Genomic DNA, 21,574 nt, shown 5'->3' on the forward strand with positions numbered 1-21,574 from the left:
TAATCATAAAGCTGTTAATAAAATTCTTCTGTGAGCAAAATGAATGGCTACCCAAAATTATAAAAATGATTCAGACATTGAAAAAAATTTAAAAAGAACAATTGGTAGATGTACTTTCCAGAGACTAGAAAATTTAAATCTTTGTTGTGGAATAAATGTCTATTTTTGATATCTTAAGATGAGATACCCTAACTTTATCCTTTTCTAAGTAAACTTACTTTTCTAAACAATGTTTTTCTATTTTGTTGTTTCTTGCCTAGTTAGCATTCACAAAGTAGTATATACATCATGGTGCTCCCATTATCTTATCTAATGTTAAAAGTAAGTGTGTGATATCATCACTAACCTCCATTTTCAGAAAATCCAGGACTCTGTAGCAGTCTTGACATGCCTGGATTCAGTCTGGATCCCTCACTTAGCAGCTGAGTGATAGCAGTTAAATTACTCTCTCTAAATTAAAATCTCCTTATCTGTCAAATGTGAATAATGTAGGCATTCATTGCTTAATGCCAGGGATAAATTCTAATGAATGTGCCATTAGATGATTTCACCATTGTGGAAACACAGCTATGTGTGTACACAAACTAGTTTGCATAGGTGACTTATATCACTGTAATTCCACACATGTGTGGTGCATTGGGCTACATCGTGCCTGGTACACAATTACCTTGTCAGGCTAACTATATATATATATATATATATATATATATATATATATATATATATATATATAGCAGTCAGTTTTCAAACTCAAGCACATGAATACAGTTTAAGCTCCCTCAACTTTAAAACAATCACTTCACTTGGTCCGTAAGATACCACTCACTCTTGGTTCTCCTTGTTAATATGTTATAGTCTCTTAATCTTGACTTGAAAAGGTTACAGCATCCCAAAGAGTTCCCTTCTTGCGCTTATCTGGCTGTAGATAATGCTACTTAGCTCCATGGTTTTAAATGCTTTATAGCTGGAACTACTATAAACCAGTTAAGTCCTCCTGTGAACTGTACTGACACATTTCTAGCTGCCTACCCAGTATTTCTACTCATATGTAGGGTAAGTAATTCAGATTCATCACATCCCAAAGTTAACATTTCATTTGCTTTCCCCCAAATCTACTTGTATCACATTTTCTTCCTGTCTCAATAAATGTCAGCACCATTTTTCTACTTTCTCAAGTTAAACAGTCAATTCCTTTAGGAATCCTGTTCATTTTACCTTCAGAATGATTTTAGAGCCCTTTGTCATAATTCTCACAACTGCCACCAAGTGGCTTCTTACCTGCCATGCCTACTTCTATCCTTGTTCCTCTGTGGACTCATTTACTTAGGTAAAAATACTCTTATTAAACACAACTATGTCACTTGCCCCCTTAAAATTGCCTGTCAATTTACAGTAAAAGGTGACTCTGAGCTAGCCTGAGCTCCTCTTCGCTCAGTCGCTGACACCCATTTGTCTACTGTATTCCAGCCATGTGGTACTGGGTTCTGACTTCCTTGCCTTCAGCTTATCCTGGAAGTCACTTCTCACAGATATCTCAGAACACATGTCTGCATCTCCCTCGAGTCTTTGCTCAAATATCACCTTTCTAAAAACCCTTTATACTCAACAGTCCCTAAAATTGGAAATGACCCAGACACTTCATGTGTCCCTCTGTGATTTCGTGTTCTGTGCTGCTCCTAACCAATGTAGGATGCACTGTGTATTTCACTTCCCTTGTCTATCTCACCCATGTTAGGCTCATACTGAAGAGATTTTATGTTTTGTTTACTGCTGTATTCCCAATACCAAATATAAATGTCTTCTTTTTCACTTTAATACTTTATCAGGCACTACACGGTTTATACCTGACCCCAAGCTCATGGATCACGGGCAGTCTCATCCAGAAGATAAAGATATGTACAGCACTAGAAGCTGAAATAGACGGCAGTGGGAGCCTGCATAGAGAATCGCAAGATGTCCTAAGTGACAAAGAATGGTGACAAATCATGTAATGCATGGGTAACTGACAGAACATGCCTAGAAATTTTTCCATGACATTGTCAAATAAACAGTTTGCTCAATGATACGAGTGGTTGAAACACAAATTAATGAATACAACCCAAGTAATGCTAAGAGATTGAAGTAGAAGCACTAGGAATACATTTCATGACCTGAAAGAGAGCTTGTTCGAAAGCAAAGCAGAATGAAGGTATAAGTGTCGATGAGACTAAAATCTGCTTCAGTTTTCCCAATTATTGCCACTTAACTTAGAATGCCGGATAGAAGGATGTGGTTTTTTCCAGAGCTGGAATAAAATATCCGTATTTTATAGCACATGAACTTGGATTTATGTCTTTGCTTTATTTAGTTTAACCACTCTTAGATGCCTAAAAATATATGTTTAAAAGATCGTATACTACACTATCCTAGTACTGCTTAGCAATTTTGCTATTGCTTTCTGGATATTGTGCTTTTCTGTTTCATTCCTCTCAGGCCTCTTAAACCCATCCAGGTTTTCTGTGCTCTATTTTATAGAGCAGGAATGTACAAATCTTAGATCTGACCATTCGCAGCACAACCAGCCGTCGAACTTCCAGAGCGACTCTTTGCACTCATGCTGTAACCCTTTCCTAAGATGAGTGTTCCTTCTCAGATTTCTCACTTTCTATTTTCTGTAGGGCTGTATTTCATCCTGTTTAACCTTCAGTCTTCAGTTTCTCTTCACTCAGTTCAATCCCTCAACTGGTAAATAGATTTTGGTTTTTATTTTTTTATTTTTTAAAGAAAATCAAAAAGTACAGGAAAAAAAGATGAAACCTAACTCATCCTCTTCCCTCAAACTATCATTTCTCTTGAGTTTATTCCTATAATCTCTGTACATTTTTAAAAAGTTATTAATTTATAAATGAAGTGAAGCACATTGATTTTCAATAATATTTCAATGACCATCACAACCATTGTCAGTTAGTTATTTAGGAGACTTGCAAGTATTGTTTGATTACTAAGGATGCTTCAAACCTCAGTCACTCCTAACACTGCCTGGAGTACTTTACAGTGGGTCCTCCCTTTCTTACTGCATCAGTATCTGATATGTTAATGAGCTCAGACCTTGCATTTTACTTCACAGTCTATTGGGTTTCATAATCAAATAAACACAAAGCTGGAGAGATTGCCTAGCAAGAAAAAGTGTTTTCCCTGAAGCCTGATGACCTGAGTTAGAAACCTCAGACCCACATGATGCAATAACAGAACTAAGTCTTACAGGTTACCGTGTGACCCGCACACAAAGACAGTGACATGCTCATGTGCACACATGATAAATACTCTGTGGTTTTTTTTCAAGGCAGGATTTTACTGTATAACAACCTTGGCTGTCCTGCAACTAGCTCTGTAGACTAGGCTGGCTGCAAACTCGCAAACATTCGTCTGCCTCTGCCTCCTGAGTGTTGGGATGACAGGCATGCTCCACTACCACCCGGATCCTTATTTTTTTTTCTATAATGGCTTCTACAATATCTTTAAAGAAAGCTGAAATCAAATAGAAAAATTATAAATGAAGATTGTTCAGTAAAAAAATACATTTTTGTTAAGGCATTCTGTATAATTTTTGTTAAGGCATTCTGTATAATTTGTAGGGAACTTACGTGAGCTTTCAAAGACTATAATTTGAAAAGCCCTATATGCAAAACCATGCTGTAAAATTGGATGTGTATCAATGGTTGTATGTTAAAGACAACAGCTAGACTGAAAAAAGTCTGTCTTTTCAACAAATTTGGGTTTTAAGTTATAACTCATATGAATTATATTGTTATATTGCAATGGCTAGTTCTTTGGTAGCTTATTATTTTTTTGTGGAATTGAATACATTTTAAACATTTATTCACAAAAGGCATATGTATGCACCCAGCAGAAAGTAATCATCAAAAGCAAAATCACTTCAAATGGTAGCTTATTTAATAGCAAAATTAAAAGCACTTATGAGTTTCTTTTTTCCCTTTAAAAATTATTTTTATTTCATTTTATTTATTTATTAATTTTTACTTTTAAATTTAAATTAGAAACAAGGTTGCTTCACATGTCAATCCCAGGTCCCTCTCCCTTTCCCTCCCCTCCTCCCATGCCCTCCCACCAACCCCTCCAATACCCCTTCCTTTCCCCAGGGAGGGTGAGGCCCTCCATGGAGGTATCCATAGTCTGTCATTTCATCCAGGGCAGGGCCTAGACCCTCCCCCAAGAGTCCAGGGTGAGAGTGCATCTCTCATAACGAGTTTCTTAAGCAGTGTAGAGATTATGAGAAATATAGCACTCTTAGAAAGGGGGAGATAGTTCTAAAATAAATGTATCTCATCAGAGTACAGTCAGGCAAATTGGAGAAATGGTAAAGTCCATTGAAATAAGTTTGGGAGAAGAACCACCGATTTTAAAGTTTATGCTTTAGGGATGGATAATAGCACTGATGCTCCAAATATGGTTGAATATGATAGTTTAATGATAGCATTGATGACAAATAGAGTGTTACTGAAGAAATGACTTCTTTAATCACATTAAAGGGTACAACAAAGTCACGGGATTTATATGAAGCAATACTATATATGTTAAAAGAATTTTCCTTATCCACTGTCAACATATCTAGTATAGTTACTGACAGTATCCCTGTGATGGAGGATAAAAGACAGGAATTTGTAAAATTAATACAAGACAATGAAATTGCTTCCTCAAATTTGTATCTAATTGAGTGTCACTACATAGCACTCCAACATTTTTGTGTGCAGACCATTAAAATGGGGCTGAGAGATGGTCTAGTGAGTCAGAGGCTTGTCATAAAAGCATGAAGAACTAAGTCTAAATCTCTAGTAATACCAAGTGCAGCAGTGCACCTCTAAAATCTTAGTTCCTACATTCTTACAAGATAGGATGTGGAAGTAGGAGTACCCCCCAGAAGTTTGTGGGGTAGCTAGCCCGGTATATGTAATGGTGAAAAACAAGAAATGTGTCTCAAACAAGTTTTGATCATAGCACATGTATTTGTAGCATAGATGTGTCCACACTCACTAATGTACACACACACACACACACACACACACTATCAGGAGAGTTTTTACGTATTAAAAATGGAATGTTCAAGATCAAACCAGTCAACATAGATAGGAGACCTCCCTGCCCCTCCATGTTGAAGCCTTACCCCCTATCCAAGGAGCTGCGATCTACTGATTGCTGCTGTCAGAGGGACAGTCACTTTCTCTTGGATGTGTGGCCCATGGTAGGTTGCTGATGCCCCACTGAATTGCCTGTACCCATGTGCATATGAGCGTTGTTAATGAGACTTAGTGTTATTAATAACAAAATAAAAATATGATGTGAAGTTAGGAGGGAGACTGAGTGGAGAGCATAAAGGAGAGGCGGAGGAAGCGGTGGTCGATAGATATGTTCAGAATGCACTGTATAGATGTATGGAACAGAGACAGCAATAGACATGGCAGACTGGGTAGGGAAAAGCGCAGGAGGCTTCAGCCCAACTCAAAGAACTGCAGGCAATGAAGGATGCTGAGAGCAGGAGAAATAGTCTTCCTCAGGGAAGAGCACACCAATTGGTTATTCAATACCAAATGGTCAACACTGAAAACACAAATTACACTATACAGACTGAGCAGGTTGTTCTTACATCTTTAGTAGTATGTATGTATATGTGTATGTAAAAACTATTAATGAAGAAAGAGGCCATAAATTTGAAAAAGAGCAAGGAGTGGGAGAATTTTGAAGGAGGAAAGAGGAGGACTGATGTAATTATAATCTCAAAAATTAAAAGCAGAGAAAAAGAAAATCTAAAAAGTTAATATACATATTTTAATTATTTAAACCAATTTTAAAATTATGCTTTCATAACTCCCCCTCCCCTTTCCTCCCTGCAAGTCCCATATATCCCTCCTTGCTCTCTTTCAATGTTATGGCCTCTTACCATTAGTTATTGTTATGCATGTACATGTGTATGCGTGTGCCCATGTGTACGCACACCGCACATGTACCTGTGTCTGTGTATCTGTGTCTGTTGGGCTGTGTATGTGTGTAATCCCTAAATATAAATACCACTTTCTCAGTTTGTACATCATTTTTAATCCTGAATTTTATAAGAGTCAATGGATTAAATTATCACCAATTAATAGGAATACTTTTAAAATTTGAATTTGACATGGCAATATTTTTTACTTTTAGATGTAATAATTTGTAAAACATTGTCAAGGCCTTTATGGTATCACATATAAAACTTCATGGCAGAACTTGATGATGAAAAACAGACTTAGCATTTTCAGGTATTTAACTTACTTAAGTGATATAAATATGTATTTTCAAGGTAAAAATCAACGTATCAGTACAATTTGTCAAATTATAATAGTGTTCTAAATGAAACCAAAATTATTCCATGTTGTCATGTTGGCTAAGCATAGTTCCCTGAGCTCTAAAAATTATGTAACCTTGCTTTTTATATAAGAATGTGAAAACAAATTTTAAGATTTCTGAAAAAAATATATTTGCAACTCCATTTTTAAAACTTTTATTAAAAATTATGTCTTAGAAACATGCATGCATGTTTCACATGTCAGTCCCAGCCCCCTCTCTTACCCCTCCTCCCTTGTCCCTCCACCAGCCGTCCCCCAGCTCCCCACCCAATCCCCACATCATCCCCCAGGGAGGGTGAGGCTCTCCTTGGGGGCATCTCCAAAGTCTGTCATTTCATCCAGGGCAGGACCTAGGCCATCCCCCATGTGTCCAGGCTGAGAGAGCATCCCTCCATGTGGAATGGGCTCCCAAAGTTCTTTTCTATGTCATGATAAACACTGTGGAAAGCATGGAGCTGAACTTAAAGGGAAAAAAAGTTCATTTCTCTTTAGTAGACTTACAGGTTCCACTGTCCTAGACTCAAATATCCTTTACTTCAAATAACACATTCTTGCCATTGCTTTAGGTGTCACCTACATTTGTGAACAACTATTTCCAGAATTAAGCATACTAAAAGGAAAATTAGAACCGAGATACTTGATGAGCATCTTAGAACTCCATGAGAATTAGAGCTACTTTGACACATTGGGTTTTCAGATACAATGTCAGATACCCAACTAGTTTTATGCTGTCATTTTAATTTTACTTTTATAAGTAAAAATTTAGTTTTGACATTAAAAAGGGCAATTAATTCCCTGTCTAGATTTCTCTCTTGACTTTTCTTGAACTTGAAACATCCTAGCTTCTGTACCTACTTGAATTTTTAGGTCATTGATCATTTCACAGGTCCCTCCTTGAAACTTCCTCCTCCTCTTGTTTTCTGTTACTCCTGCATTCTTGTTACTCTTCATGCTTCTGCTGCTCTAAAACTCTTAAAGGCTGAGACTTCTTGGCTTCCATTCTTTGAGATCATTTCTCATTCTCTGTATGCTTTCATTTTTATTCAACCAACTTCTGGCTTCAGCAACAATTTCTAAGTTATTCTTCATAATATAGCCTCAATCTTTCTCTAGTATTATAAGCCAACCTATATTTCTAATTTATATCGATTCAACATTTCAAAGGTATTTCAATGTCCACTGTGTCTAAAACTAAATGTCTACCTTCTTCATTTCTTATTTCTCAAATCTATTATTCTTCTTTTTCTAGTCCTATCATATTCTTATTACATCATCATCATCACTCTCCTGAAGTCACAGTAATGTACTGGCTAATCTGCACACTATCAAATGTGAACCAGGTAAAGAGCTTAAACAAGTAATACATTTATAATCAGAAATAAGGTGACATAGGTATAATACACTGTTTCCTTGGTGAAATCAAGACCTAGATTTTCCACACTGATCTTAGCATATTTCTGAGTCACAAGATGACTGTTGGACCTCCAAGGAGCATGTTACATATCCAAATTAGGAAGACAAAGGGACAGGTATATAGTATGCAGAGAATCACCTGAGTTGTTTCCATCAGAAGATTTCTGTATATATCTAAACCAGAACCTATATAGTCGCAGTCTTTATTTAAAGAAAGTAGACAATATTTTTTTCTTGTGGTTAGGAAGGCAAAATGTCAAAGATTAGAAATGGATGAGTTTGATTTAAGTGTGTATTACCTGATTCTTACAACTCATCTCTGATTTTGTGACAGTCAACTTTTGACAGTTATCAAGTAAGTGTCTGAGTCAAAACTTTAGTGGCTCACCATTGCCTATAAAATCAAATGGAAATTTATTACTATCTTCTGTCTCATATTCTAATCTTCCTTCTTATATATCATCCTTCAAATGTACATTTATGACATTCCACTTGCTTAGTGAATATGTTTGCTCTTTCTTCCTCTTCACTGCCCGTGTTGTTTCCTCTCAGCATGCCCCTTTGTCTTGTTTTACTCTATGTTCTCATGCCCTACCCAACCTTCAATTATAATTTTATTGTCACCTTTTTCAATCCTGCATATAGGAGGATTGCAACCCCATGTCCTTGGTATTATTTAAAGTATACAATTTTTAAATAAGTATTTTCTCACAGAAAAATATCCTTGGTGGGTTTGGCTGGTGTATATCAGGAGCTCACCTGTTTATGATGGTTCTAGATGGTTACATAATTCCAAAATAATTATAACTCTGTAAAACAGCTGTACCAGGAAGGATGGAAACATATATCTTCTCTAAGTACAACCAAAGTGCTCCAGATGTCCAGGGATGGAATGTAGTTATGGAACAGTAGCAAATAGGCAGTGGTACTGAATGCCAAAGATAAAGAATAACTCATTTTCCTAAGTAAGGTCTTCAGACCTTAGCAACACTGTAGGAAATGAATTTTAAAATTCATACCTGTCTATTTAAATATACCCATACTTCATATATAAGACATAAATCCTTAAGAAAATGCCATTTGAGCATTGTGCTTATCTTAATTTCAATTACGTGAAAATAACCATTGTACATTTGATGAAATAGTTACTAAAACTCCAATTGGGTTTTGAATGATATAATGATATAATCAATTAGATTGTTAGAACTTTTACTAGCCATTAGTGTTTAGTTTGGATAATGAAGAGTTGACTCTATCTTGGAAAATTTGTTTCAAAGTCAAATTTCTACAAGGATATTGTGTTCACTTGCTTTATTTCACAACATTTGATGTTGAAGCGATGGTTCTAAGGTGACATTCAAATGTTGAGGCCTATATTATGATGAGTTGTAACTAGGTTTTTTTCATTCTTCCTCAGCAAGTTCTAGGAGATCTTCAATGTTAAACCTGAACAGATGCCAGCCTTCCTCACAGGAAAGGTCTGAAGCCCCTAGGCGAGTGTAGTATTCAACAGAATCTTGATTCCAAATGACAACAAGAAATTGCATGGCACTGCATTGGGTGTTGATGGCTATCTGTTTTAAAACAAACAAGTAAATATTGTCCTTATTTGACACTATAGTCATTTACATTTTACTGAAGCTCTACTATAGATAATACTATATGTATACAGTAATTCAAAATAATACAAGTATTTTGGACTAAAAGAATCCTTTATATTATTGCAAGTCACATTGTCTATTTTATAAGTAAAATTGGATGTTGATGGCTATCTGTTTTAAGACAAACAAGTAAATATTGTCCTTATTTGACACTATAGTCACTTACATTTTACTGAATATAATAATTCAAAATACTACAAGTATTTTGGACTAAAAGAATCTTTTATATTATTGCAAGTCACATTGTCTATTTTATGAGTATAATTGCTTTCTATTCTCCCTCATGCTTACTTATCCTTGGTGGTAAAAAATCATACAGTATTTGTACATTCTGTAAGAATAAAATGTAATTAAAAATAACTTAGAGAGTCTGAGCTTTCAACTTGAGAATCCACTTTAATAAATATTTGAAGTACATGTTGCACAAACATTTTGTGTATGTGAATGCACGTGTTTATGGGTCTGGGTGCATCTGTGCGCATACACGTGGTGATGAGCAATGTCAGTTGTTATCCCTCAGATACTCTCCAGATTTTGTTTGAGAGAAAGTCTCTAACTGGCCTGAAATTTCGCTGAGTAGGTTAGGGTGGCAGCCATTGAGCACAAGAAAGCCAACAGTCCCTACCTGTCACCTTGCCATTGCTGGCATAAAAGTGTATATCACTACTCCTGGCTTTTTATGTGGGTTCTGGGGCTTGGACTCAAATCATCATGTTTGCAAGGCAAGTACTTTATCAACTGAGCAAGTGCTAATGTTATATTTAATTAATAAGATTAATTATCCAATCTGTGCCTTGTTCAAATAACACTTGGTGAAGAAAATAATAATAATATATAGACTATCAATACTAACTATAACACATACCTGACTTAACTTCTTCAGTATTTCAGCTCCAATACCTAGACCTATTAAATAGACATTGTCAAATAAGGCTGTAAATTGAAATTTTTTACTTAACTAGTTATTTATTTTAATTTTAAAGCAATAAAAGATCAAACTGTTTATGGCTGCCATATATTCTATTATATACATAGTACTGTGTTGAAACTGGACTCATGAATGCTGTAAATTATCTTTTGTCTTATTGGAGCATGGCAACCATGGTAATACAAAAGAGATTAGTTTTATCTTAAAAATCCATGGTGAATAAATGTGTCTCTGTCTTTGTATTCTTTCTTTTTCTTGAGAAAGGGTTTTTACAATCTATTGTTGGATGGCCTGTACTTGAATTCACAGAGATCTGCCTGCCTCTGCATCCCAAATACTGGAATTAAAGGTGTGTGCCACTAAGCTGGCCCTCACTGCTGTCATACAGCAGGGTATATTTCTTAACTATGTCTATTAAAAAACCCATAATATAAAAGTTTTACAGATAAAAATAGTAGTTGTAAACAGCATATCTTACTTAAGTATGTTTAAAAAATACTATTGAAATGCTGTCTAACTTGTAGTTGAGTATTTACTAGGATCCTGATCAGGCTCAAGAAATGGAAATGAATTACCTGAATAACTTAAAAATCATACCTATACTAAGCCTTTATTAAGTGTAATTTAGAAACTTTTGATGTTTGAAAATACTATTGATTGCAGTTTTACCTTGGTACTCTTCACTGATGTAAAAATCCTCTAGGTGAAGCATTTTGCCAACCCATGGGTCATATGTGTAGTAGTACATGGCAAAGCCAATAGTTTTGAATCCTGGGGAGGAGGCAGGGGACAAAGAGGCTAATATTTTAAATCATAAAAAGGTATATGTTTTCAAATAGAATATGGAAGGGTGTTTGCTGCTTTAACTATTAATGCAATAAGTGGTTGCTGGACAAAGTATTAGTACATAAATTTATAACGTGGAAGGTTTACTTATAGCCTTTAAAAGAAAACATATAGTTTTTAGTTTTTAATACTTTTATAATCAGAGTTACAGAACACTTATTTAAAAGTATACCAGGTTTGCATACTGTACTCCTCTGCTTAATACTATTTATACAATGTGTATTTATTAGCTGTTAACTCTGCTTTCAGATATATAGAAAATATATTATAGATTAAACTGGAGAAGGAATATTTACCCGATTCTGTTTCTTGATTGGGTGATTCAGCAATCAGGCAGTAGAAAAGGGGATTATTTCCAAAACCATCCCTGAATAAATCTGAAATACCAATTCATATACAGTATGTCAAAGTTTATAAGCGAACAAAGATGACAAGATAGGAAGCAGGAGGATCACATCTTCCACCTGTACAGCAGCTACACTAGGAAAACCATCTGAAGTGAATATTTCAATATTTACAACTTTCAGGAGAATCTGGTTGTATCTGCTGTTCATTTTGGCTAAAGTAGCATGTGGTGCCAGCTATCTGCCTAGCTCCCTTTGCTTTTTCTAGCAGTAGCTTGTGTTTCTGGAGTAGTTTGTTGAATCCCGGTTGATCAATAACTGTCTTGTCCCTAATGTGGACAAGTAGCTGAGAGCTTTACATTCTGGTCCACAGGCAGCAGGCAGAGAGAGAGTCACTGGGCCTGGCCTGGGCTTTTGACACCTCAAAGCCCATCCCCAGTGACATACCTCCTCAAACAAGACTACATCTCCTAATCCTTCCTAAACAGTCCACAAACTCGGTGCCATTCTCATTCAAAGCACCACGTCTACCATCCTTCTTAAATTACTAGAGACTCCAAAGAACTTTGTATATCCAAACCAACTTTAAAACAGAAGAATAAAGTTGGAAGACACACATTGTTAATTTTAAGATTCACTATCTTGTTTATAGTAATTAAAACAATACGATGTTGAAAAGAAACCTGACATATAGACCAACCAAACAGAAGCAGGGCCTTAAAATAAATACTCACAAATTTATATGATTAACCAGTTTATTATCAGGGTACCAAAACCATTAATTGAGGAAAAGACTGACTTTCCAATAAATCATCTTATGAAAACTATATATCCATATATAAAATAATAAAGTTGGACCCTTTTTATCATATTTAGAATATAGCTTGAAATAGATTGAAGATCCCAGTGTAGATATAAAATTAGAAAACTCTTAGACGAAAATGCAGGAAATCTGTAAAACATTATATGTGGCAATGGTTTCTTAGTTATATCTGACAGCAAAAGCACAGTAAAAGAAAAAGAAAAAATAGAAAACATAAGCTTAACAAAATAGCATGATATAAAAAGTGTAAAAACAAATCTCCACAGAGTATAAGAATTTATTTTGTGGAAGGTTCTTAGTAGATTATGTACATTCTTAAATATTCAATTTAAAATGTCTATCCTTCACTAGATTCTTCTAATGTTTAATAAATGACCCTTCTTGTTTGGTCTTTACCAGTCATGATGATTCACTCTCTTTTAGTCTTATTACTGTGCAAAAAGTTCTAATTCATAATAATTTTCTACATTATCTGTTAATATTTTTGATTATCAAATGTATTAAAAACTTTTTTCAAACTTTCTACTAAAATACTGCATTTTAAGTAACAATTTTTGACTAGTCTATTTTGAAATGCATTTGAAATCTATTGCATCTGTGTAGAGACATGAGCCATTATGTATCCATTTCATGCTAAAAAGGGAGAAAATGAAAAATAGTGAAAATTTGAAAAGGCTATGGAATTTATATCTTGTATATTTCAATATTATTAATAGGATCATTTTTGTAATGAGGACAGCAGCTTCTGTGTTTCTAAGTATTTATTCTGTGTGCCTGCATTCACAAAACATCTTACCCAGTTCTGTTAATGTCACTTCTTCTTGCATGTCTTCATGGGAAGCCATTTCCTGTCAAAGTAGAAAAAAAACACTTTCCACTGGTGATATAGCAGATGTTGTAATCATTGAAATATTTATTGAAAACATACACACAGGTATCCTGTAATATGTTACAAAGAAGTCGCACTTGCTGAGTTATCTCAAAATTAAAATCTGAACCAGCATTACAACACAAATTAGGTAGATAAATAGTTAGTAGCTAGGTGATAGCTAGGCTGATAGATTTATAGAGGGACAGTAGACACATGGTAGATTTGATATCTCAATTATGTGAAGGTTAGCTACTGGGTTACTAGCTTTGAATCCATTAGGAACCTGGAAAATAAAGAAAACAAAACTTGTTTCTGGGTAGTCACAATGATTATTTATTATGACTTTACAGAAAAATTTGTGACATGTGTTTGCCTGGGGTTGCTTTGCTAATGTAACTAGAAATTTAAAATTGTGGCCTTTATCATTATTAAAATTTTCACACATCCAAATTCTTTCTTTGTGATGCCTATCTCATACTTGGAAAGTTATAAAATATTTACTCTTGTTCTCCTTTGTCCTTTGCTTCAATTTTGTTGAGGATATTAATTGTACAAAGGGCTAGGTTTTATCCTCTTACGTTCTTAAGTTTTTTGTTTGTGTATTTTTGCATGTGTAAATACTGAGGTATAATATCACCATCATACCTACCCTGTCATTCCAGTGCCATTAATTGCATGACCCCTCTTTTATTTAGTGATTTGAAATATCCATTACCAAATACCATATTCTCACATTACTTTTAGAGAAGTTCTGGATTCTTCATTAGTTTTCACTATGCTAGGTCTGAAATTTTTATGAAAACTTTTAAATTTATTTTTGAGATGATAATGGAACTACATAATTTCTCCCTCTATACCCTCCCATATACTCCTTGCTTACTTAGCAATGTCATATTTTAAACCCATAAATTCTCACCAAAATGACCGCTTAAACATGACCCGAACAAGGACAACAATAAAATCTTAATTTTATGCATACATTTTCTATTTACAATGCCAAATTCAATCATATCAGCAATATGAAAATACATATGTACTCAAGTATTAAAATATTTTTCTTCTAATATTATTTTCTTATATTCTCTTGTATTCAAACTTTTATCTACATTACTCTTTCATTTATATATTTTATTTTTTCTAGAAAAGCTCAGGTTTTATTTCATATTGACAAAAACTGTGATAATATCATATTTTCCCATATAAGAATTCAACAGAATATTTCCTAACCCTGAATAAGACCTTACTGATGTATATAACTGAAATAAGTTTAAGGTCCTCCCAAAAAAAGCAATGTGCTGGCTCATTTTCTGTCATTTGACACAGGTTAGAGTCATTGGATAGGACAGAACCTAAACTGAGACAATGCCTCCATAAGATCCAGCTATAGTCATTTTAGGCCTGTATATATTTAAGCGTTACATTCAATCCCATAGAGCATTTATTTCCTTAATTACTGATTGATGGGGGAGGGGCCAAACATTTGTGTTGGTGCCACCCCTGGCCTGATGATCCTGGATTCTATAAGAAAGCAGGCCGAGCAAGCAATGGGGAGCAAACCAGTATGCAGCACTCCTGCATGGCCTCTCTGCATCAGCTCCTGCCTCCAAGTTCCTGCCCTGTTTGAATCCCTGTCCTGACATCGTTCAGTGGACTGTGACTTGGGATATGTAAGCCACATAAACCTTTTTCTCCCTAAGTTGTCTTTGGTCATGGTGTTTCATTATAGCAATAGTAACCCTAAGTAAGACAAAATGACATTAATTTTTTCTTCAAAAAATCCAGAGGCAGATATTTATGCGCTCAAGGCAAGCCTTGTCTACATAGTGAGTTCTAGGACAGTCACAGCTACAGAGAGAAACCCTGTCTCAAAACAAAATGCAGCATGACTAAACAAAACAGAACAATAAAAAACCCCACATAGCTGTATTTTAAAACAACTCTTAAGTATTTCTGAACATGTCAAAAATTTTAACTTTCAGTGTTTCACAGAATCATAGAATTATTATTAGGATTGAAGATTCTGATAATTATCTAAATTTGGTCTAAGGTATAGTTATTTGAAATATGTAAGCTTAAGTAGTCTTTGCTTTCTTTTGAAATTACTTAGATTTGAAATACCATAGGTCTGTCATTCAGAATGTTACATTATAGCATATTGTCAGTTGTTTATGGCAGAGAGGCATTATTTTTTTGCTATAGAAAATTAAGAACGAACCTATGTTTGTTTCTTAAGAGGAGAAAAAAGTTAAGTACAAGTCTCAAAGCAAAGAAAATCCTGGAGCCACAATAAAAGGGCCATTAATTGAAGACAGCAGTGTTATTTTTGATACTTAAAATATTATTCCTAGTATTAGAAATAATGTAATAACATCTAATTCTTATATGTATTACAATGGTCATGTATATATGAAAACATATATTAAAAACAGACATGCCGGGCGGTGGTGGTGCATGCCTTTAATCCCAGCACTCGGGAGGCAGAGACAGGCGAATCTCTGTGAGTTCGAGGTCAGGTTGGACCGACAGCCTCCAAAACAATACAGAGAAACCCTGTCTCGTAAAAAAAAAAAAACCAAAAAAAACCCAAAAAAACAGACACTATATTGCGACTAATGAATTGTAAACTCATAGTCTAATTCACAGTATCAACAAGTCACTTACATCTTAACTGTTTGTTTAGAACTGAACAGAAATGTTCAGTGAGTATACTAGTAATTTTCAAATTATGTAATAAAAACCCCAGTTACAGTATTTAATTTTGTTGAAATTACTTTTGAGAACTTACCATCTTTGCTTCACCTACTTTATTTGATGTTAGTATATTCTGGATTTATAATATAAATATATGTATACAAACTTAAAAAAATGTAAAATTCCCATGAGGAAGATGTCATTTAGTGTATGTTCTGCAAAACATTTTAACACCAAAACATTAGAATTTTTTAAGATCAAGCATAGGAAAAGGTTTATACTCTGCTACAATGCTAGTATACAGCTACACAGTGCCTCATAGTGATGTCTTTTAGCTAAGGAATTTTGATGGGAAACTAATAAATTCCTTTGCAAAGAGTGTTTTCTAAATTTGGAAATTATTGGGTATTGGGTAAAATGGAAATATATTAAAGAACATAAAGCCCAAAGAAAACTACTACATACACATCTGTATCACATGAATGACTACCATCAGTACATTAAAATTCCATCATTGTAACTATATTTAATTCATTGTCACCTTACTGCACTAGGATGGTTTCTAGGAATGGCATTAAAATAAATGTATGCATAAGAAAACTTTCACTCATTTAACTTAGACTCATGGGATGTATCTGAACAGACTTCTGGATATGTTTTACTAATGGAGCTATATTCCGCATCTCATATTTTATTAAAATTTATATTCTGCATGTAAAGAAAACGTTACAGCAATCTCTTGTTATAGCAAATACTATAATCTTGATTTATATGAAAATAAAGATTAGAAAGGTTTAGTGAATTCCAAAACACTATGAATATGGATCATAATTAATAGAGCTAGATTCAAACGTAGACTATGCATTCCTTTTGTTCTTTCAGCCCTGAACTAATTTCTAAGGGATAAGAAGATACAGGCTTACTTTTATCAGTCGTAGGATCTCTGGGCAATCTTGAGGCATAGCAGGTCTTATGTGGAAAGGAGCAGTATTTGCTTTTCTCATGGATGATTGGATCATTCTTTCTTGACTTGTACCTAAATCACTCATGCTTGATACGCTTGGCTGTAATTGACTTTCACCTGGTTGACTTATGACTACCTGACTTGGGTCTGAGTTGCTGGTGTTGTCTGATGGGTTGGCTTTTCTCTCTGGTTGGCTTGGAGTTGGCTCTGATGTATCTGATTGTGTCATTCCTCCTTGGCCTGACTGGATAGTGTCTGGTTGGCTTGTATCCAATTCACTAGTTCCTGATTGGGTGGTATCTGGTTGGCTTGTTTCTAATTGTTTTTTGTCTAGTTGAGTGGTTTCTGGTTGACTTTTCTGTGATTGTTCCATGTCTTCTTGGCCCAAACCCAGTTGGCTGGTGCTTGCCTTTGATTGCCTTGACATTGGTTCCCAAGTATCTGATTGTCTCATGTCTGGGTTGCTGGGACACAGTTGCCATTTTTCTGATTGTCTTGTCCCTGAACAACTTGGGCTTGGCTGCCATGTATATAATTGTCTTACCCCAGGGATGCTGGGAATTCGTTGCCATGTATCCAGTTGTTTCATGCCTAGGTGGCTTGGAGATGTTTGCCATGCATCTGATTGTCTCATGCCTGATTGGCCAGGGCTTGGTTGCCATAAATCTGAGTGTCTCATGCCTGAGTTTGGGCCCCATGGCCACGAGTCTGAATATCTCATGCCCATTTGGCTTTGGCCTGTTTGCCATGAATCCCATTGTCTCATACTTAGGGAGCTAGGGCCTATTGTCCATTTGTCTGATTGTGTCCTGTCTGGGTAGTTGGAACCCCATTGCCATGAATCCAACTGTTTCATGCCTGATTGACTTGTGCCTGATTGCCATGTTTCAAACCTGCTTAGATGACTGGTACCTGATTGCCATGTTTCAAACTCTTTCCTGCTTGGTTGACTGGTACCTGATTGCCATGAGTCAAACTCTTTCCTGCTTGGTTGACTGGTGCCTGATTGCCATGTTTCAGACCTACCTGGTTGACTGGTGCCTGATTGCCATGTGTCAAACTCTTTCATGCTAGATTGTCTGGGGCCTGATTGACACATGTCAGATTTTGTCACGCCTGATTGGTTGGGGCAAAATTTCTTTGTGTCTAATGGTATCATATCTTGTGGTCTAGGGCCTGGTTGTTGTGTTTCTGACCAAGCTATACCTGATCGGCTAGGGCCTAGGTGCCCTGAGCTTAGTAGTCTCATACTTTGTTGATTAGGGCCTGGTTGTGATGTGTCAGATCGTTTCATACCTGGTTCTGTGGGACCTGGTTGTTTGAAGTCTAATTGTCCAATGCCTGGGTGATTTAGGCATGTTTGCCATGAATTTGGATATTTTTTGCCTACGTAGCTTATGTTGCATTGATATGTGTCTGTTATTCTCAAGCTTGGAGAGCTTGGTTCCCATTGCCATGGCTCTGTTTGTTTTATTCCTGGATAACTTGGATCTGGTTTCAATGTATCTGGTTGTCTCTGTCCTGCATAGCTTGGGTCTTGTTGTACTGTGTCTAATTGTCTCATTCCCTGATGGCTTTGGTCTGTTTGCCACATGTCTGGTGGTCTCTTGCCTGGATACCCTGTACCACATTGCCATGGGTTCCTTTGATTTCTGATAGGCAGAGGTGAACCTGACTGCCATATGCCTGTTTGACTCATGCCTGCTTGATTCATGCATGGTTTACTTGTACCTGTTTTTTTCATACCCATTTGGCTTGGGTCTGGCTGCCTCAAACCTTGTTGGCTCATATCTGGTTTGTTCATGACTGGCTGGTCCATGCTTGGCTCTGGTTCTTTCATATTGGGTTGGCTCAGGTCTGGTTGGTTCATGTCTGGTTGGCTTGCATCTGATCTTGTCACATCTGGATTGTTCATGCCATTCTGGCTCATGCTTGGCTGGTTGATGTTTGGTTGGCTTGGCCCTGGTTGGTTCAGATTGTGTGGGCTTCTGTCTGTTTGGTTTGTGGCTGGTTGTCTGATGTCTGGATGGTTCATCTCTGGTTCACTTGCAGATGGTTGTGTTACATCTGGTTGGTTCATGTCTGGTTGGTTTATGCCTGATTGGTCCATGACTGGTTGGCAGATGATGGGTTGGTAAACAACTGATTTGTGAGAGTCTTGATAGACAGGATCTTTTGACTACAATGCTGTGGTTAAAAGTTGCCAGCTGTTTCCAGTTTGTCTCAGTTCACACTTGGAGATATTCCTCTGTCATGGTTAGAATAGGAAATAGAGATGACGACCTGAGGAAGGTGTATTGGAGGTTCTGATGTGCTGGAGTTGACTTCACTAGAGACCACAACAAGCTTAGTTGGATTTCAGCCTGCCATCTGGCCTTTCCCTGCCAACAGGCCAGAAGAGGAAGAACAAAATGATCCTGGGAGAGTGTTACCACATTACCCCTCCCCCAACCCATACTGGACTGCATCATAATGATGAAGTCACAATACCAGTATCTCTGTGCCTATATGATGTTCTTCCAAGTGGTGAGGTAGGGGCATGGCAGGGGCTGCTTTACTACAGCTTTATTGCCCCTTTTTAAGAGCAAGTGGCTGGCTTTCCAGTCTCACCCCAACAATGTAGCACTATGTCTGCAAGTGGCCCTTCTCCCACCCTACCTCCATTCTCTGTGGGCATTCCTGAACCTTAGTGTGGGCATTGCTTTCTAACTTCCTGTGGACCCACTCAACCTCCTTCAAGCCCATTCCCATTTCTTTGTGTTAGTCAAAGAAATTGAGAAACACTCTCTACCTGTGAATCTCCAGTGACCACACCAGACCTGGACTCAGGAGTTTTTCACTCTGCTAGATTTCCTTCATTATAGTCTCTCCAGCCTCACCCCTATCCTTTTACCAGTGTGCTTACAGGTACATTACTTCTTACCTAATCTCCATTCACTGGAGATTACAACTCTGAATACAGACCCAGAATTCCCCTGGCAGTCTATGGGACCTCTGGTAGTGGAACAGTATTTATCCCTTGTGTATGAATGGACTTTGGGAGCCCAATTCCCATGGACGGATACTCTCTCAGTCTAGACACATGGTGAAGGGCCTAGGCCTGCCCCAAATGATGTGACAGATTTTGGTGATTCTCCATGGAAAGCCTCACCATCCCTGGGGAGCAGAAGGGGGTTGGTGGGGGGGCATGGGAGGATGGAAGGGAGAGGGAACTGGGATAGATATGTAAAATAAGATTGTTTCTAATTTAAATAAAAAATCTGGGAAAAGAAAAAAGAAAGCAGTAGTGTTGGGGAAGTCTTATGTCAATAAAGCACTGTCGAGGCAATAGGAATCTAGATAGGTGGGACTAGGAGTCCAGGAGGACTCTGGGAAGGAGAAACATGAGAGAGTCGAGATGTAACGCCATGGGGTAGGAGGCCCGGAAACTTCTCCAGTAAGAGACATACTTAGAATAACAATTATGGGGAAATTACTTAAGTCAGAGCTAGCCAGTAAGAGACAAGCAAGGCCAACAGCTTCATAATTAATATAGCCTCCTGTGTGTTTATTTGGGACTGATGCGGTTCTAGAACCAGGCTGGTGGGAAGGCTTCTCTCAAGGAAAAGTTTCCTTTTACATAATGGTTGTCAGAAGCGGGATTGAATTTCCACGCAAAACAACAAAAGCTTTAAAGGAATTTTAGAAACAGAAGAACAGAGAGAAGCACAGAATTTTGGTAGCAGCATTTTCTCAGGCGGACTCTGTTTTATTAGCAGCAAGCAGAGACTCGCGGCTGGCTTAAGTTAGGCTTCCTGACTCAACATTAAAACAACAACAACAACAACAACAAAAACCCAGCAAGGTTCTTTTAAGAGACTCTGCTAACAATTGAAAAGTTATACGTACAGCTGGAAGTGGCACTGACCACATCTCTGAGCCGGCAGCTTTTACTGGATGTCAGACTGAGACAGTGAGCTGGAATCAAGCTTACACCCGCCATCTTGAAAAAAAAAAGTCAGTTTAAAACAGCCGCGGTTTTAACAGATAAGACACATGGCCAGAAAAACATAAAGATTTACAGTAAAGTCAGACTTTGATGAAGAAAAACCTCTAAAGGTTTACAGTGTGTTTAAAAATATACGTAAGATTGAGAGAGAAAAGGAAACCCATAGTGGTAAATATGTGTGGTGGCTCATGCCGGTAGGAATTGCTTCAGAGGCAGAGGCAGGCGGATTTCCCAAGAAAAATCCTGTCTCAGAGAAAAACAAATAAAAGTAAAAGAAATAAAGTAATATTAGATAGATAAATAAATAAGCCATGTAAAGATGGAAAATACACAGAGAGTCTGGATACTATACGCTATTGTGTTTTTCAGTTTTTTGATTGCTCAGGAAGGAACAGCTGCTAAAGTACACTTGATTATAAATGCTGCTGAATTAATCCAACTTCTATCTTTTAAAAATGCCTTTACTTCAAAATTTAAGTATAAGGATATGTTACTTCGAAAAGGAGTTTTTATTTATGTTTCTACAGAAAATGAAAACCTGAGAATTCCTTCCAGGCTTCTGTGGTTTGATGAACCAAGACCCCCGGAAGCAGTGGACCAGGTGTTCCAACAATTGAGACAGCTAAGATGATGGAGCTTTACAGAACCTGAAAATAGGGACTTATACAGGT

General features: G+C 36.7%; 2 protein-coding genes across 4 annotated transcripts in view; one reads left to right on the forward strand and one right to left on the reverse strand.

Annotated features, from left to right (window-relative positions):
- The window catches only part of Apool (apolipoprotein O like), a 51,084-nt gene extending 48,771 nt beyond the window's left edge, over positions 1-2,313 (forward strand). For both annotated transcript variants that reach the window (XM_005082988.4, XM_040744346.1), the window contains exon 9: positions 1,827-2,313. In XM_005082988.4, the coding sequence (XP_005083045.1) occupies positions 1,827-1,915 (89 nt within the window). In that variant the 3' untranslated portion in view covers positions 1,916-2,313. The remainder of the gene's footprint in view (positions 1-1,826) is intronic.
- Positions 2,314-9,089: 6,776 nt separating this feature from the next.
- Satl1 (spermidine/spermine N1-acetyl transferase like 1) lies at positions 9,090-19,318 on the reverse strand. Of its 2 annotated transcripts, XM_013122722.3 has the most exons (6): positions 16,875-19,315; positions 13,186-13,237; positions 11,519-11,599; positions 11,046-11,147; positions 10,314-10,354; positions 9,090-9,361 (listed from the first exon to the last, which is right to left on the reverse strand). In XM_013122722.3, the coding sequence occupies exons 1-6, from the start codon at positions 19,023-19,025 to the stop codon at positions 9,191-9,193; spliced, it is 2,598 nt and encodes an 865-aa protein (XP_012978176.2). In that variant the 5' UTR covers positions 19,026-19,315; the 3' UTR covers positions 9,090-9,190. The 2 variants fall into 2 exon arrangements, with proteins under 2 accessions (XP_012978176.2, XP_040600281.1); XM_040744347.1 differs by lacking the exons at positions 9,090-9,361; positions 10,314-10,354; positions 13,186-13,237 and having other exon boundaries at positions 11,056-11,147; positions 16,875-19,318.
- Between the last annotated feature and the right edge of the window lie 2,256 nt (positions 19,319-21,574).

Source organism: Mesocricetus auratus, unplaced genomic scaffold (assembly GCF_017639785.1).
Source record: "Mesocricetus auratus isolate SY011 unplaced genomic scaffold, BCM_Maur_2.0 Super-Scaffold_100003, whole genome shotgun sequence".
Taxonomy (NCBI): Eukaryota; Metazoa; Chordata; class Mammalia; order Rodentia; family Cricetidae; genus Mesocricetus; species Mesocricetus auratus.

Coding starts and splice junctions, on each gene's coding strand:
- Satl1 (XM_013122722.3), bottom strand. CDS start 19,025: ATGGACCAATCAGGCATAAACCAACCAGACATGAACCAACCAGATGTA. Junction 13,238..16,874: donor AGATCCTACGACTGATAAAA/GTAAGCCTGTAT, acceptor CTACTTTGACAG/GAAATGGCTTCCCATGAAGA. Junction 9,362..10,313: donor TACTGAAGAAGTTAAGTCAG/GTATGTGTTATA, acceptor GTTTTAAAACAG/ATAGCCATCAACACCCAATG.